Source organism: Alnus glutinosa, chromosome 9 (assembly GCF_958979055.1).
Source record: "Alnus glutinosa chromosome 9, dhAlnGlut1.1, whole genome shotgun sequence".
Lineage (NCBI taxonomy): Eukaryota > Viridiplantae > Streptophyta > Magnoliopsida > Fagales > Betulaceae > Alnus > Alnus glutinosa.
The window spans coordinates 18,280,277-18,294,378 of record NC_084894.1 but is presented as its reverse complement, the minus strand read 5'-3'; the positions used below and the strand labels follow the sequence as shown (position 1 = coordinate 18,294,378).

Below are 14,102 nucleotides of genomic sequence, written 5' to 3'. Positions count from 1 at the left end.
GCCCTAAGAGAGAGAGAGAGAGAGAGAGAGAGAGATGAGCTGAAAAGAGCTCGTTGCTGTCTTAAACATAGCCTGACTGGACACGTAAATGGCCAGTCGGAACACGCATGTGTGAAGTTGCAGATATGAACTCACTAGTAAGCCCGTCCGAATGCGGAAATAGTCTGTCCAGACACGCATAAAAATTGGGACTTACTAGAAGTCTCGTTTGTAGGCCGTTCGGACACGGTAGTGGACATGAATTTTCTGTCCAACCCATTCAGGCACTAAATAGGTCCGTCCGGACGCATAATTCAGAAATACAGTTCTAAATTTTTTTTTTAATTGTTTATCTTGCCCATCAAATGTTTTCTAAGTCTCATATTTATTTATTTATTTATAAATGTAAGTCCCCAAGTCCATATTCGCCTGAAGGTTCTACAAGTCCGCGGCATCTGCTTCTTTCACGTGATGTGGCGGTAGTATTACGTGTAGGATTATGTCATAATTATAAAAACGACAAAGAATGTAAAGTGCTTAACGCTTACCGCTTACGTTAGCGTAAACGGCAATTTGTTGTGTTTCTGTGTACGTGGGCTGTCTTGGTGGTGGTGGATGCTCGGTTGGTGGCAGAACATTCATCCTCTATTTTCCAACGCCATCATTCCTCCATTGAATCTCTCTCTGTCGCTGCGCTTAATCTGTTAGGCGAACAACAACAACATAGGAGCCACGCTTCTCAGGTACAAAATTTTCTGCTTTGTTGGGATTAAGAATTCCTGAAACTTCTGTAAAAATTTGATTCGTTTATATGAATTGTATTTTACCGTTTCTTTTTCTTTGTTTCTCACCAAATTAAACAATTTTTGTTTTTTTTTTCAAAAAATTTTAACTCGAAGTTTCTTCAGGTTAGAAGAGAAGAAACGAAATGGGGAATATTGGAAGCAATAGCAATGGAGGGAGCCACCGGAGGCATCGGAACCAGCCGCCTCCTCCTCCGACGATGCCGCAGGATCAGCAGCCGGGAACCACAGGGAACAGATACGTTTTTGCTGCGGCCACACCGTACCCGACCCAATACTCGAATCCTAACCTTCCCCAACACCATCCGTATTCCGGGTACTACCCGCCACCGCCCGTGGGGGGTCCGTATCCGCAGCCTTACCGCGGGGTCCACCTGGCTCCGGTCCACGCCAATTGGGTTAATGGGCCGTACTCGTGTGGGGCTGCCCCGCAACCGGTTACCCCCCATATGGAGCACCAGAAGGCTGTCACGATTAGGAACGATGTGAACATTAAGAAGAAGAGTCTGAGGGTTGAACCTGATGAGGAGAATCCTGGGCACTTCCTTGTTGAGTTCACTTTTGATGCCACTACGGCCGGAAGGTATAACTTCAAATGCTTCAATTTGATTTTAAATTGTTCATGTGGAGTGTAGCTTTGGTTAAATAAAGTTGTGGAGTATGGATTTGGGTTTTGATTGCAAGGAAGACAAGAGTGAGAAGGAAAGCTTCGTCGGGTATGCCGTTGGGGCCACCTCCAATGCTTAAGTCTGTAGGAGAACGAGAGGAAGAAAATGAAGGAAAGGTGTAAAATGGCTAAGGAATAGGATCGTACTTAAAGATTGACTTTCCTATAAGCTTAGGTTTTCCGCCACCTCTTGTAGCCTAAAAGTTCTAGGGGAGCGCTAGAATAGGGTTCCCGCTTGTTTCTGGTAACGGAGGAATCTCCCTCCCTAGAATATCAAGGTGGTTACTCGTAGTGGTCCCAATCGATTATATAATGTGGCATGGGGTAATGCGGTACATTGCACCCTATGCAATATTCTATAAGTCCGTCCTTCGGCCTTGGTGTGGTGCATTTGAGCTAATGACTTGTGATTCCTGTTAGTCTCTCACGGCTAGGCGGGTCGGAGTGGCCTTCAAAACCTTGAGCCCCCAAGAAGTCTTTGGGTGAAGGAAGGTGGCCTTGTGGGTGGTGAGGCGTAACGAGCCTTCGGTAATCAGTTGGTGATGAGGCCAGGAAGGCCCTCGGTGACTGGGTACACAAGAGGTTTTGTGGATTTGATCATGTGACGTTGGATTGGTAGTGTGTTGTATGAATTTTTTATTCACTTGATGATTGCGAAATTGGAAGTTTTTAAATAGCGGATGAATTAGTGCTAGTAAACTATGCAATATATCAGCTTTGTAGATGAGAGAAGCAAAAGTAAACGCTTTGTAGCTAAAATTCTCACCCCAGTCCTATGGCGTTCAATGAAATCTTATTATATTCCTCACTTGGGAAAGAAAATGACTTTTTGTTTTATTTTTTTGGAAAAAGAAAATAAATACGAGAATTTGAGTTCTATGTTGGACCCTTATAGTATGAAGTCAGACTACATAGATGTGAACATTGCGAAGGTAATTTCAGAATATGGATCAATCGTAGTTGTGATATTTAATTCAAACAGTACATTTTCCATGTTGAATATATGAGTGATGAATATTTTGTGAGTTAAGGCCTGACTTCTTATATAGGTTATGATTGGTGAACTTATTTTTGCTGATGATGTCTATTACTTGGCTTCTAATGGAACTCCTCTATTTGTTAGTGTTAGAGTATTTTATCTTTTATCCATCTTTTGTGATAGTTTATATTTATCTAGGTGTTGTGATAGTGAAAGCTATGAATGGTGACAAGGTGCCGAGCCCTAACTGTTTCTCTATAGCATTCTTCCAAGCTTGTGGTGTTCTTTTTGAAAGAGGACATCATGAAGGTCTTTCATGATTTCCATGCTAGTGGTAAGTTCAAGAGGAGCCTAAATGCTGTGTTCCTTGTCCTCATTCCTAAGATTCTAGGGGCTATCGACTCCAAGGATTTTCGCCCAATTAGTCTAGTGGGTAGCATTTACAAGATTGTTGTTAAGATTCTAGTGAACATGCTTAAGATGGTGTTGGAGAAGATTATTTCTAAGTCGCAAAATACGTTCATCCGATGTAGGCAGATCCTAGATCCTATTCTTATTGTCAATGAATGCCTTAATAGTAGAATGAGATCTGGAAATTCGGGTGTTATTTGTAAAATGGACTTAGAAAAAGCATATGATCATATTAATTGGAATTTTTTACTACATATGTTGAGAAGGTGCGAGTTTGGGGGGGCATTGGTGCTCTTGGATGGCATATTGTATTTCTCGGTTTTGGTGAACAGCTCTCCCACAGGCTTTTTTAGCAGCACCCGTGGCTTGAGGCAAGGGGACTCTGTGTCTCCTTTGTTGTTTGTTGTTGTGATGGAGGCGTTGGGTAGAATGATTTCTACTCTAGCAAGTGGAGGTTTTTTGTCTTGCTTCTGTGTAGGCACATGGATTGGCATCTCTCACATTTTGTTTGCTGATGATACTTTGATTTTCTATGGGGCCAATCCAAATCATTTAAGTAATCTACGATGCTTAGTTTTATTTTTTAAAGCTGTGTGGGGTTTGAAGATGAACTTAGCCAAGTTGGAATCTGTGGGAAATGTTGATATTGTGGCTGAGTTGGCTGGGATTCTAGGCTGTGGGGTTGCTTCTTTGTTCTTGAAGTACCTTGGTCTTTCGTTGGGGGGCTCCCATAATGCCAAGCATGTATGGGACAGTGTTATTGCGAAGATAGAGCATCGGTTGGCTAGTTGGAAAAGATTGTATCTAAGGGTGGTAGGGTTACCCTTATCAAGAGCACCCTATCTAATTTATCTACGTACTTTATATCCCTCTTTCCTCTCCCTACAGGCGTTGTAAACCGTATTGATAAGCTTCAAAGTGATTTCTTATAGGGTGGGTTGGGCGAAGAGTTCAAATATCTCCTGGTGAATTGATCCAAGGTTTGTACGTCGATCTCTGAGGGAGGTTTAGGGATGAGAAAATTGCTGAGGTTCACTCATGTTCTCTTAGGTAAATGGATTTGGTGCTATGAGCTTGAGAGAGAGGCTAGGTTGAGAGTGGAGGTGGACGCTAAATATGGAAGTTCATGGGGAGGGTGGTGCTCTAGTGAGCTTGTTGGGGCGTATTGTGGGGGGGGGGGGGGGGGGGGGGGGTTGCTAGAAGTTTTCAAGTCATACTAGATTTGAGGTGGGAAATGGCTTCAATATTAGATTCTGGCATGATCTATGGTGTGAGGATATGGCCCTTAAGGAAGCCTTTCTAGGTTATTTGGTATTGCTTGCGCAAATGATGCTTCTGTTGCAGATCGTGTGGAACTTCTTAGAGGTTCTATTTAGTGGGACATGAGCTTTGCTATAGAGGCTCATGATTGGGAGGTGGATGTCTTTGCTTCATTCTTTAGAGTGTTGTATTTAGTGAGAGTAAGACGGGAAGGTGAGGACAAGTTGTGGTGGGTCACTTCCAAAAGAGGGTTGTTTCGTGTTAAATCCTTTTACAGTGTCAAGAGTTGTAATGATAGCTTCCGTTTCCCTTTGAAAAGTGTTTGGCGTACTAAGGTTCCGTTGAGGGTGGCCTTTCTTTGCTTGGCCAGCGGTCTTAGGAAAGATGCTTACCATGGACAATCTTTGGAAGTAGTGCGTTATTGTGGTTGATAGGTGTTATATGTATAAAAGGAATGGGGAGTCCGTGAACCATCTTCTTCTTCATTGTGAGGTTGTTTGTGCTATTCAAAGTGTTTTCTTAAGTCGGTTTGGATTGTATTGGGTTATGCCTAAAGGAGTAATCAAATTGTATGCTTGTTGGTGGACTGCCGGTAGCACTCAGAGTGTTCTTGTGTGAAAGATGATGCTTTCGTAATTTTTGTGTTGTCTATGGAGAGAAATGAATGATATGAGTTTTTTGTACGGTAAGAGGACTTTGAAGGAGATTAAGTCTTTATTTTTAAAAACCCTTTATCTTTGGACACTTGCTTTTGTTTCTCCTTTGGTGATTAGTTATCACGATTTTCTTTTTTTTTTTACTCTTACTAGTTAGGTGGCTTCTCTTGTATATTCTCTGTATATCAAGGGCGCCTTACGCTTTTAATGATATATCGATTATTTATATTAAAAAAAAAAATCTTTATCTTGGAGTGTGGTGGTAGTTTATCTTATCTAGGTTTGTTGTGGTTATCTTTGTCCAGATATATGGTTATTTAATGTTGATCTTGCATCGTAGTTCTTCTATAAATAAAAAAACGTTAGAGTAGAGCAAGATGAATATTACCTACCATTTATTTGTGGGCTTTGGTTCAATATTTGTGGTTAGAGGTCGATGGCGCATGGGTGTGGTTGTCGTCATTGATTGTCATGACTGCTGTGGTTGGTGTTATGGTGGTCTTTGGTTGTTTCTGAATAGTTGTTTATGTTTTCTAGTGGTGGTTGGCCAATGTCTAGTGGGGTGATCATTGGTTTTCCAATGAAGTTGTGTCTAGACGGGTGATTATGTTTTGGCCCGTTTCGTCCAGTTTCAGTTGGCACTGGTAGTTTCCTAGTGAGGTAGTTCCAGTTTCGACAAGTTTTGGTGAATTTGTGGCCAATCAAGTGGTGTTTCTGCTGGTTCAGTTTACGTTTCAGTTGATTCATTGGTTTTTTGGCTGGTTCAGTTTATGTTTTGACCACTCTTTGGTTTTTTGGTCGGTTCAGGTAATTTTTCTGCCAGTTTGGTGGTTTTTCCATCACTTCAATTTGTTTTTCAACCGAGTTAGGTGATTTTTGGCCAAGTTTAGACCTGTTAAGATTCAGTTCTCTCCAGTCTAGGTGTTTTTTGGCCTGTTCAGTTCAATCCAAGGACATTTCAGCCAATTTAAAGTTGATTTCAGCAAATATCAATGTTGGTTGCAGTTTCTGGATTGTTGATTTTACTTCTTAGCACTGATTGGGTTTGGTGTTTCATATGGAGTCCGAGTCTGGTTCAGTAGATGTAGATTATCGTTTGATTCATGCAAGTTTTTCAACAAAGAGATTGTTACACCGTATGCAAAGTCAGAAAATCAATTGACAGATTTGTTCACGAAAATTCTTGCTCATGGACGGGATGCATTTAATTGATTTAGGTTGGTATTATATGATAATCTCCAACTTGAGGGAGAGTGTTCAGAGTATTTCATCTTTTATCTAGTTGTTGTGCTAGTTTATCTTATCTAGGTTTGTTGTGGTTATTTTTACCTTGTTGATAGATATGGTTATCTAGTGTTGATATTGTCTTGTATTTCTTCTATAAATAATAAAGGTTAGTGTGAGAGCAAATTGAATTTGATCTGCCATTTATTTTCTCAACAGTTAAGACTTAGGGCCCTATATCCTATCTCTTAGAGTATATTATACTATCCATGGTGGCCATCACTTGATAATGATGTTTCGCATAGTCTCCAGGTCTGTTCTAGTAATGTGATACATTCTGTTACTACCATGACTGTTCTACTATTTGGAGCCTCCTTTCTGAGCTGTGGGTGTAGTCATTGTTTGGTGACATCCACCCGCCATTGGAAACTGTGAAACGGGTATATTGTTTTGTTACATTCCACACAAAAATCTGTGTTTTGATATGTAACCATTTTGCTTAGCAGTATTTGTACAGCTTTTACAGTATTCTTACATTTCCTTGATTCATTTATTTGGAAATACACCATTTATCAGATAAAATAAGCATGCTTTAAATTTTAATTCTCTTGGTTGTTGTACAAAACTTTTTTCTCCCCTGCCAATGCATTTATGTGGATTTTCTTCTTTTCTGATAGTTACTTTTTCTTCTCTGCGATAGCATCACAGTTATGTTTTTCGCTAAAGAAAATGAAGACTGTAACCTAACAGCAACAAAGGAAGGCCTGCTTAGCCCTGTCACAGTTTCTTTTCAGCAAGGTCTTGGTCAGCAGTTCAGACAACCTAGTGGAACCGGGATTGACTTCTTGAAGTTTGAGGAGACGGAGTTGGTGAAAGATGGTGATATAGAAGTTTACCCACTTGTGGTGAAGGCTGAGGCATACCCATTGACCCATACTGAATCAGAAGGAAATCCAGTTAGGAATTCTCAGATCACTCTGGCTTCGTTTCAAAAGAAGGAGACAGGTGAGTACCATGTGCGGGTGAGTAAACAGATCCTGTGGGTGAATGGGATGAGGTACGAGCTGCATGAAATTTATGGAATTGGGAATACAGTTGATGGTGATTTGGATGAGAATGATTCTGGTAAAGAATGTGTTATTTGCTTGTCTGAACCCCGAGACACAACTGTCCTCCCATGCCGACACATGGTATGTACAGATGCTCCTTTTTTTTTTTTTTTTCTTTTTTTTTTCTTCCCTCTTTTTGCTTTTCTTTTCCCCCTTCTTGTATTATGGATGAAGACCGGGATTACATTGTAGATGTGAAGCAGAACAGACTCTTTACCCTTTTGGTGTCTTATGTCTATTGGGCTGAAAATTGTAGAGCCAACAGTTCAGTAGGCTGCCAAAGTATCAGGGTGGAAATACACTTCATGTGTTTGTACGGATCTATAAAAGTACAATATTTCACTTTTTTTTTATTGCAATGTTTCACTTCGGTGAGATCAATTACATGGACTTCAATTATTGAACATGGTTAGACATGCTAATGGCCGGATTTGGAATGTATTTAGTATAGCGATGCTTGACCAGATAACCTGTAACCTGTTTGAGCTGGCTTTAGCTTGTTATCAGATATTCTGTTTAGGTATTTCTTCAAGTGATTATAGTAGTAAATTGAAGTCATCTATCAGATATAGATATTGATATCAAGGAGAAAATAATTTGTTGCATTTTCATTTTTGGTTGGACATGGATACAACAACAATCTTCAATGTGGTTATCAAGTGATTATTTCCTAAAGCAAGTTGGGAGTTCAAATCCCCACAAAGAAGCTTGCCTGTCGACATGCACCATCTCTTCAGACTTAAGGCTAAAGGCCAAAGGTGGGGCAGGAAAAAGTGGATTTTGCTGTTGTTAACCCAGTGCCACTCCACCTTTTTCCTCAGAGCAACATGAATTAATGTTGGATAATTAGAAATATCCTCTATTAATCACCATGTAGGTGTAACACTCTAGTCCCACATTAGAAAGATGAGGAGTAGCTTATATTGTCTAATTTACTAAGTGAAACTGAGCTTTATAAGGAATTTTAGAGAAGCTCTAAATTCACTAGTCCTTTTGGAGTTATGGCGCAAATGTAGCTATTACTTTTCGCTGGATCGTTACAATTGGGGGGTGGTAAACTTTGCTGCTTATTGTCTTTGAAAATCTGAACATAAAGGAGCTTTTACTTGCTCGTTGTGGCTAAATTTTGTTTTGTTTGGGTCTTTGGATGCAGTGTATGTGCAATGGGTGTGCTAAAGTTCTGGCGCTCCAGTCAAACAGATGCCCCATTTGTAGGCAACCAGTTGGCAAGTTCCTGGAAATCAAGGTCAACAATGGAGCTGATGATTGTGGACAGTCTGCTGCCCAACAGGATGCTGTAAAGTTATAAGCTCTCCTCTCTCTCTCTCTCTCTTCAAGTCAAGTAGAGCCTCTCAAGAATTGCTATGAAGAGTTCCTTTACCATAATGTTTGGTTCGTGGTTTTGTTGTAATTTCTGATATCTGGATTTCTGCTTTTTCATAATTGATCTGGACCTTATTTATTGCAGATAAGCCCTTAATCAGATGGTGCAGACCAATAAAAATCAGTACAGTAGGCTGTTCTTGATAAGCTTCTGTCCAAAATAAATAGAACAGCATATATATATATAACAGAGGAGAGGTAATCTTACAAGAGAAATGTCAAGTCTGGCGTTTCTTGTTGGTTTGTTGTATACTTCTTATATTCTTAGGTTTTGCTATTTTCTATTTTTAATCAAATTTTGTTTATAAATTAATTTAGTTTTCAAGAAACGTGAAGGTTTTATTAATTGCTTACTAAATGTGGTGGTACGTCTGATGTATTGATATTTTCTTTGAGATTAAAAAAAGAAAATAATTCTTAACAAAAACAAGTCAAGTCAAGTATCATGTTTTGTAGCAATACCAGATTCTCAATAAAAGAACCCATTTTGAAGTCCGCTGGGCTTCCCAACACCCCAAGATCGGCAAAAGTAGATTAGGTTCTTCTATCTGAATATCCTCTCTCTTTTTTTTTTTTTTTTTTTTTTTTTTTTTTTTTTTTTTTAATAATAAAAACTAAAACTATATGCCTCAAGCGTGGAAGTGTATCTGCACTCTAAAAGATGTACGTACGTGGACTTTCTCCGCTGAATATATGTTAATAAAATCTTACTATTAAGGGAAACTAAACTCAGCTTTCTAATTAAGGGTGTAAACAAACAAAGTTATTCGTGAGTTTGCTCGAGATTGACTTGGTAAACTTCGGCTCACGCGTGACTCGAGTATTAAATAGGCCGCTCGCGAACACGAAAAATATGTTCAATTATTAAACGATACACACTCGTATAAAACCCGGCTCGACTCGAATAATGTTCGTCAAAAACTCGACTCGCTTGTTAGCTCGGCTTGTACGGAAGGAAATTATAATTTCCTTCATAGTATATGATAAATGAGGATAACTATACAATAATCATCTTCTTGGGAGCTGGTGTTGATTGCATAAAAAAACAAGCAGAAGGAAATAAAAAAGCTAATGTGTCGTGTTCTGATCCCTAGTGTCCATTAGTGTTAAGGCCGGCCATGATGGTGCGTGTAAGTTTCATCACAGGCTTAATACTTTAAATAAGTTTGTTAATTATACTTAAACCATTTATATAATCAAAATGGCCATCTCTATTGTCTCCTCTCACTGCTAGCTCCCATACACAATCTGGCAAATCAACACCGATAACAGCTGTCACATTATTGGTCCTGCCAAAGATTTCTCTAGGATCGGTCGCCTCATATTTCGCCTCCTCACTGGAGATAATTTACGTAGCGTCTCCTAGATATTAACAGTTCTTGCCTCTTCAACAGAATTTTGCAATATTCGATGAAAACCATGATTTATCTCTCGTTTGTCTTTTGGGTTTGCATGATTTCGAGTTATGCTCAACAGTCTTATGACTCGTCAGATTGTTCTTCAGATACGCCTCATCCAGGTTCGAGATACGCCTGCAATTCCTTCCAGAATTCATGCAAAACATTCTTAGTCTACAGAGCCAACCAACATTTTCAGACCGTTGGACGCATCTCAGACTTGTTCCACTTGAACTCTGCCGATGTACTTCACCTGAACAATCTTACATCTCCTTCTGAGATACTCAAGCCAGGTAGAGAAGTTCTTGTTCCCGTCAACTGTTCTTGCTCAGGCCAGTGTTTTCAGGCAAATTTCACCTACACGGTTCTGGAAAACACGTCATTTTCCGAGGTTGCTTGTGAAGATTTTGAAGGGCTACTAAAATCGCTTACTCTTAAAGAAGTGAACCCATCTCAAGAAAACGAGCTCATCAAGGTTGGTTCTCTGCTTCATGTGCCTTTGAGATGTGCTTGCCTAGATAATTTCACTCGTAGTAATGGTGTGAATTACCTTGTAACATATCCTATCATAGAAGGAGATCAACCAGGTACATTGGTTGAGAAATTTGGCATCTCTCTCGAAGACTTTTGGGCAGTCAATCCTTTCCAATCTATGCAAACCATTTTTCCAAAAACAACTGTTTTAGTTCCCCGGAAAGCGGCTCCAGTCATAGATTTCAGTACCCCATATTCTCCACCTCCAACTCATGTCTTTGTTCCCACAATTCCCAAGAAGAGAACACCAAAAAGATTGCATATTGCAGGATCTGTTGCTGGGTTTTCTCTGTTACTTGCAGCATTAGTTGCATGTGGATTGTATATAATGGCCCTAAAGAAATGGAAGCGTGAGAAGTTCCAGTCCTTTATTTCTAGAAGCTCTCCTAGATCTGGTCAAACAGGGAGAAGCTCGACGAATTCCTGTTTATCTCCAGATCTTCTTGTCGGAATAAAGTACTCGTTGTTCATTTGCAGCGTGGAGGATCTCAGGAGAGCAACTAGAGAATTCAGTGAAGAAAGAAAGATAGCCGGTGAAGTCTATAAGGGGTTGATCAACAATGTGGAAGTGATGATCAAGAAGACGAGGTTTGAAGACACTCGGCAGGTTATTGATTTACATTCAAAAATCAATCACATAAATATCGTGAATTTACAAGGTGTTTGTTATGGAGAAAATCATGACTTTCCCGATTGTTATCTAGTGTTTGAGTTTCCTAGCAATGGCACTTTGAGGCACTGTTTATCTAATCCATCTACTACTCTCGGGTGGCATAGGCGGACACAAATCGCTTTTGATATTGCAGCAGGGCTTCACTATCTACATTACTGCACTTTTCTCACCAATCCATGCATGAGCTTAAGCAGTAGAAATGTTTTTGTGACTGCAAACTGGAGAGCAAAAATTGCAAATATTGGAGCCTCCTCCCCTACTGTTGAGCCTTTGAAAGGAAACGATGATAATGAGAAAAACAGAGGATGGGTTGCGCCGGAGCACTTTGTGCATGGCTCGGGTTCTGAAAAGGAAGACATTTTTGCATTTGGAGTCGTTTTGCTTGAGCTCATCTCGGCAAGGGAGGACATTGAGGGAAAATCATTCAGAGAATCCATCAAATTTCTGGGAGAAGATAGTGAAGGTGGTTGTTTTGAACAGTTGAGGAGTTTGGTGGACCCGTCTTTGAAAGACGATTATTCTCTTGCGGAGGTTTTATGTTTAGCAGTTTTAGCCAAGGCTTGTGTGGAAGATGACCCTCTGCATAGGCCATCTATGGATGATATCATGAAAGTCCTCGCCAGAATGGCATGACTACCAACATGTGGATTAGTATGTTTTATTTGGACGACCATCTCCTTCCATTTTTAAAGAAATTGTAGATTCTCAAATGTCCTGGGTCCAACAAAAGGGGAAGTTTTGAGATGATTTTGAAAAGGATTTGTTGGGAAGAAGACGTTGCAGAAGAAATTAACTGAGGAAGGGAAGATGTTGGGAGAAGCAATGTGTGCGTGGGTTTCCAAGGGTCACATATGTGTGAGGCTCGAGGAAAGGGAAGCAAGGCGTGCGTGAGGTTTCCAAGGAGACAGATAGGTGAGGCTCAGGGAGTCAGTATTGCTGGTTCAATGTATTTGTGCGATTGGATAAAAGGGATGGGTTGAGTAGTTGGTTTATGGGCTAACAATGAATACTCGGCACATGGGCTAACTGGCTATGCAGGATTCATGAGCTGGACAACCAAGTGGGTTGGACAGCTGTATTTTCAGTTGGGCTAGCTGTATTTTCAGTTGGACTTTAGCTTTGTATAAAATGTAAACTTTGTATTTTAGGCTTTTCATTTAGAACCTTGGTATCATTTTAGTGTAATCAGTAGTTTTAGATCTTGTAGTTAGAGGTTGGCCCAATCCTCGAAATTGGCCATTTATTGTGGTTCTTTATCGATTTTTTGTGGTTTCATTACCATTTTCAATACAATCAGTTCCATTCACAATTCCTTACAAAAAATCTACCGAAAAAGCATTAAATTCCTAACAATTGTCTTACAAGTGGTATTAGAGCACTATCTTGGAGCTTCCATGGCAGATGGCACGAGAATCAACCGGCTGACAGAATGTGTTAATAATTTGAAGAAGGCTTCCGAGCAGCATGGAAAGAAGTTACAAATGGTAGTAGTATCCTCGCAGCTTTAAGAGTTGGAGGGGCGCTTGGACAAGAAGCTGGATGGTATTCTAGCTGGTATTCTAGCTCAGATACAAAATCTGGCAGTTCCTAAAGAAAAGAGTCCAACACCAGTTCAATCTATTCCAATTCATCAAAATCTAAAGAAGTTTCCTTAGGGAGAAAAAAATGTTCATAGTAGAGAAAGAGATCAGCTAGGGGAAGGGAGTCATTCCAAACATAAAGATGTTGAATTTCAGCATGCAGAAACCCAAGATGCTAGAAGATTCCATCAAGTTGATAATCAATGGAGGCAAAGTCAAGAGAATAGATATACAAAGCATCATGTACTTGACAACCAAGGTTGGGCCTTTCATCAAGAAAACAGAGGTGCATGGAGGCCACAACAGGGAGAGGGTAATGCAAGGATGTAGGGCTTTAATGACATAGATACAAGACAATTCCAACATGAAGAAAATCACAGCCTATTTCTAAGGTCAGTCAAAATGAATTTTCCTAAGTATGATGGGGGAGGACCTTCTGATTGGATATATAAGGCAAATCAATTTTATTTTATTTTATTTTTTTGTTTGTAACACTCCACATGATTACAAGAATTTACTTGCTTCTATTAATATGGAAGGCAAAGCTTTAATATGGTTTCAAGATATGCAACAATCCGGTTCTTTACCTAATTGGGAGGCCTTAACTCAAGGGTTATTTGATAGATTTGGCCCGAGTGCTTATGATGACCCAAAGGAGTCTTTAACTAGACTAAAACAGAATACTTTTGTGGAAGATTATAAAGCAAAATTTGAGGTGTTGTCCTGTAGATTGAGGGATTTGTCTGAGAATTATAAGCTTAGTTGCTTCTTAAGTAGTTTGAAGGAAAAGATTAGATTGCCCATGAGGATGTTCTCTCCAAAAACCTTATTAGCTGCTTATGGTTTAGCTAAAATACAAGAAGAGTATGTGTTGAATGGGAGGAAGAATTATAGAACTTTTAATTGGAATGTTGCAAATCCAAGCTTACCAAAAACAGGGGTTTCAAATCCTAACTATTCTGGTGGGGGAGCCTACTTAGGAGTTGGAGTATCTAAAGGAATAGTGCCTATTCAGAAAATTTTCCAAGGACAAATGGAAGAAAGGAGGAAAAAATGATTATACTATAGTTGTGACGCTAAATGGCATATTGGGCATAAGTGTCCAAATCCTAGGGTGTTTGTGATTGAAAGTGTTGAAGTTTTTGAGGAAAATAATTCTGAACAATTAATTGAAAATCAAGAGAATGATTTAATGGAGTTTACCTATAGTGATTTGAATCCTAAGATTTCATTAGATGCTATTACGGGTAGCAACCATCCTAAAACTACGAGAATTACTGGTAGGGTGGGCAACCAAAGGGTAGTGATTCTTATTGATAGTGGGAGTACTCACAATTTCCTAGATTCATCAATTGTTAAGAGTACTCAATTGTTGTTGAGTAAAGAAACCAGACTTAGAGTACAAATAGCTAATGGAGAACCTCTATTAAGTGAAGGTAAGTGTTCT

At 39.6% G+C, this 14,102-nt stretch overlaps 2 protein-coding genes across 5 annotated transcripts; both read left to right on the top strand.

Moving 5' to 3' along the window:
* Positions 1 to 531: 531 nt before the first annotated feature.
* Positions 532 to 8,800, top strand: LOC133877877 (probable E3 ubiquitin-protein ligase LOG2). Of its 4 annotated transcripts, none has more exons than XR_009901798.1 (5): positions 532 to 722; positions 888 to 1,365; positions 6,680 to 7,169; positions 8,242 to 8,480; positions 8,557 to 8,800. XR_009901798.1 is itself a non-coding variant. In XM_062316326.1 (5 exons), the coding sequence occupies exons 2-5, from the start codon at positions 908 to 910 to the stop codon at positions 8,566 to 8,568; spliced, it is 1,104 nt and encodes a 367-aa protein (XP_062172310.1). In that variant the 5' UTR covers positions 532 to 722; positions 888 to 907; the 3' UTR covers positions 8,569 to 8,800. The 4 variants fall into 4 exon arrangements, 3 of the variants coding, with proteins under 3 accessions (XP_062172310.1, XP_062172311.1, XP_062172309.1); XM_062316326.1 differs by having other exon boundaries at positions 8,242 to 8,385; XM_062316327.1 differs by having other exon boundaries at positions 8,242 to 8,390.
* A 979-nt stretch (positions 8,801 to 9,779) lies between these two features.
* LOC133878132 (lysM domain receptor-like kinase 4) lies at positions 9,780 to 12,335 on the top strand. Its single transcript, XM_062316641.1, has one exon. It carries the CDS (start codon positions 9,882 to 9,884, stop codon positions 11,706 to 11,708), a length of 1,827 nt encoding a protein of 608 aa, XP_062172625.1. The 5' UTR covers positions 9,780 to 9,881; the 3' UTR covers positions 11,709 to 12,335.
* Positions 12,336 to 14,102: the final 1,767 nt, after the last annotated feature.

What these genes read in the sequence shown, in the direction of transcription:
- LOC133878132 (XM_062316641.1), top strand. Translation starts at nt 9,882, where the DNA reads ATGAAAACCATGATTTATCTCTCGTTTGTCTTTTGGGTTTGCATGATT.
- LOC133877877 (XM_062316326.1), top strand. Translation starts at nt 908, where the DNA reads ATGGGGAATATTGGAAGCAATAGCAATGGAGGGAGCCACCGGAGGCAT. An exon ending in GATGCCACTACGGCCGGAAG is followed by an intron (nt 1,366 to 6,679) that starts GTATAACTTCAA and finishes TCTCTGCGATAG; the next exon opens with CATCACAGTTATGTTTTTCG. An exon ending in TCCTCCCATGCCGACACATG is followed by an intron (nt 7,170 to 8,241) that starts GTATGTACAGAT and finishes CTTTGGATGCAG; the next exon opens with TGTATGTGCAATGGGTGTGC.